General features: G+C 59.8%; 1 protein-coding gene across 1 annotated transcript in view; it reads left to right on the forward strand.

Moving 5' to 3' along the window:
- Positions 1-137: 137 nt before the first annotated feature.
- The window catches only part of ETH_00039440 (uncharacterized protein), a gene marked incomplete at both ends in the record, with an annotated part of 1340 nt that continues 1161 nt past the window's right edge, over positions 138-316 (forward strand). The window contains one exon of the mRNA XM_013375981.1: positions 138-265. Coding sequence (XP_013231435.1) covers positions 138-265 — 128 coding nt within the window. The remainder of the gene's footprint in view (positions 266-316) is intronic.

The following is a 316-nucleotide window of genomic DNA, read 5'->3' on the forward strand; positions in this document are numbered from 1 at the left end:
CAAGTTGCTGCTGCTTCTGCTGCTGCAGCTTGTAGAAAGCCAGTTGATTCCAAGGTTGGCGGCCTGAAGAGCAGCAGCAGCAGCAGGTGCAGCAGCAGCAAGAGGCTGCTGCGGCGAAGCAGCAGAAACCTTAGCAGATGCTCTACGGGGGAGAGCCTGAGGAACAGCAGCCGCACGAGCAGCTGCAGCAGCAGGAGAAGCAGCAGCAGGAGCAGCAAACTGCAGCAGGGCGACAGCAGCTCCCACAGCAGCACCAGCAGCACCTGTGACTGCAGCGAATTTTCTCCCCAGTCAGAGAGGTGCCTTGCGGCTTTTC

Source organism: Eimeria tenella, genomic scaffold (genome assembly GCF_000499545.2).
Source record: "Eimeria tenella Houghton genomic scaffold, Eth_scaff3053, whole genome shotgun sequence".
Taxonomy (NCBI): Eukaryota; Apicomplexa; class Conoidasida; order Eucoccidiorida; family Eimeriidae; genus Eimeria; species Eimeria tenella.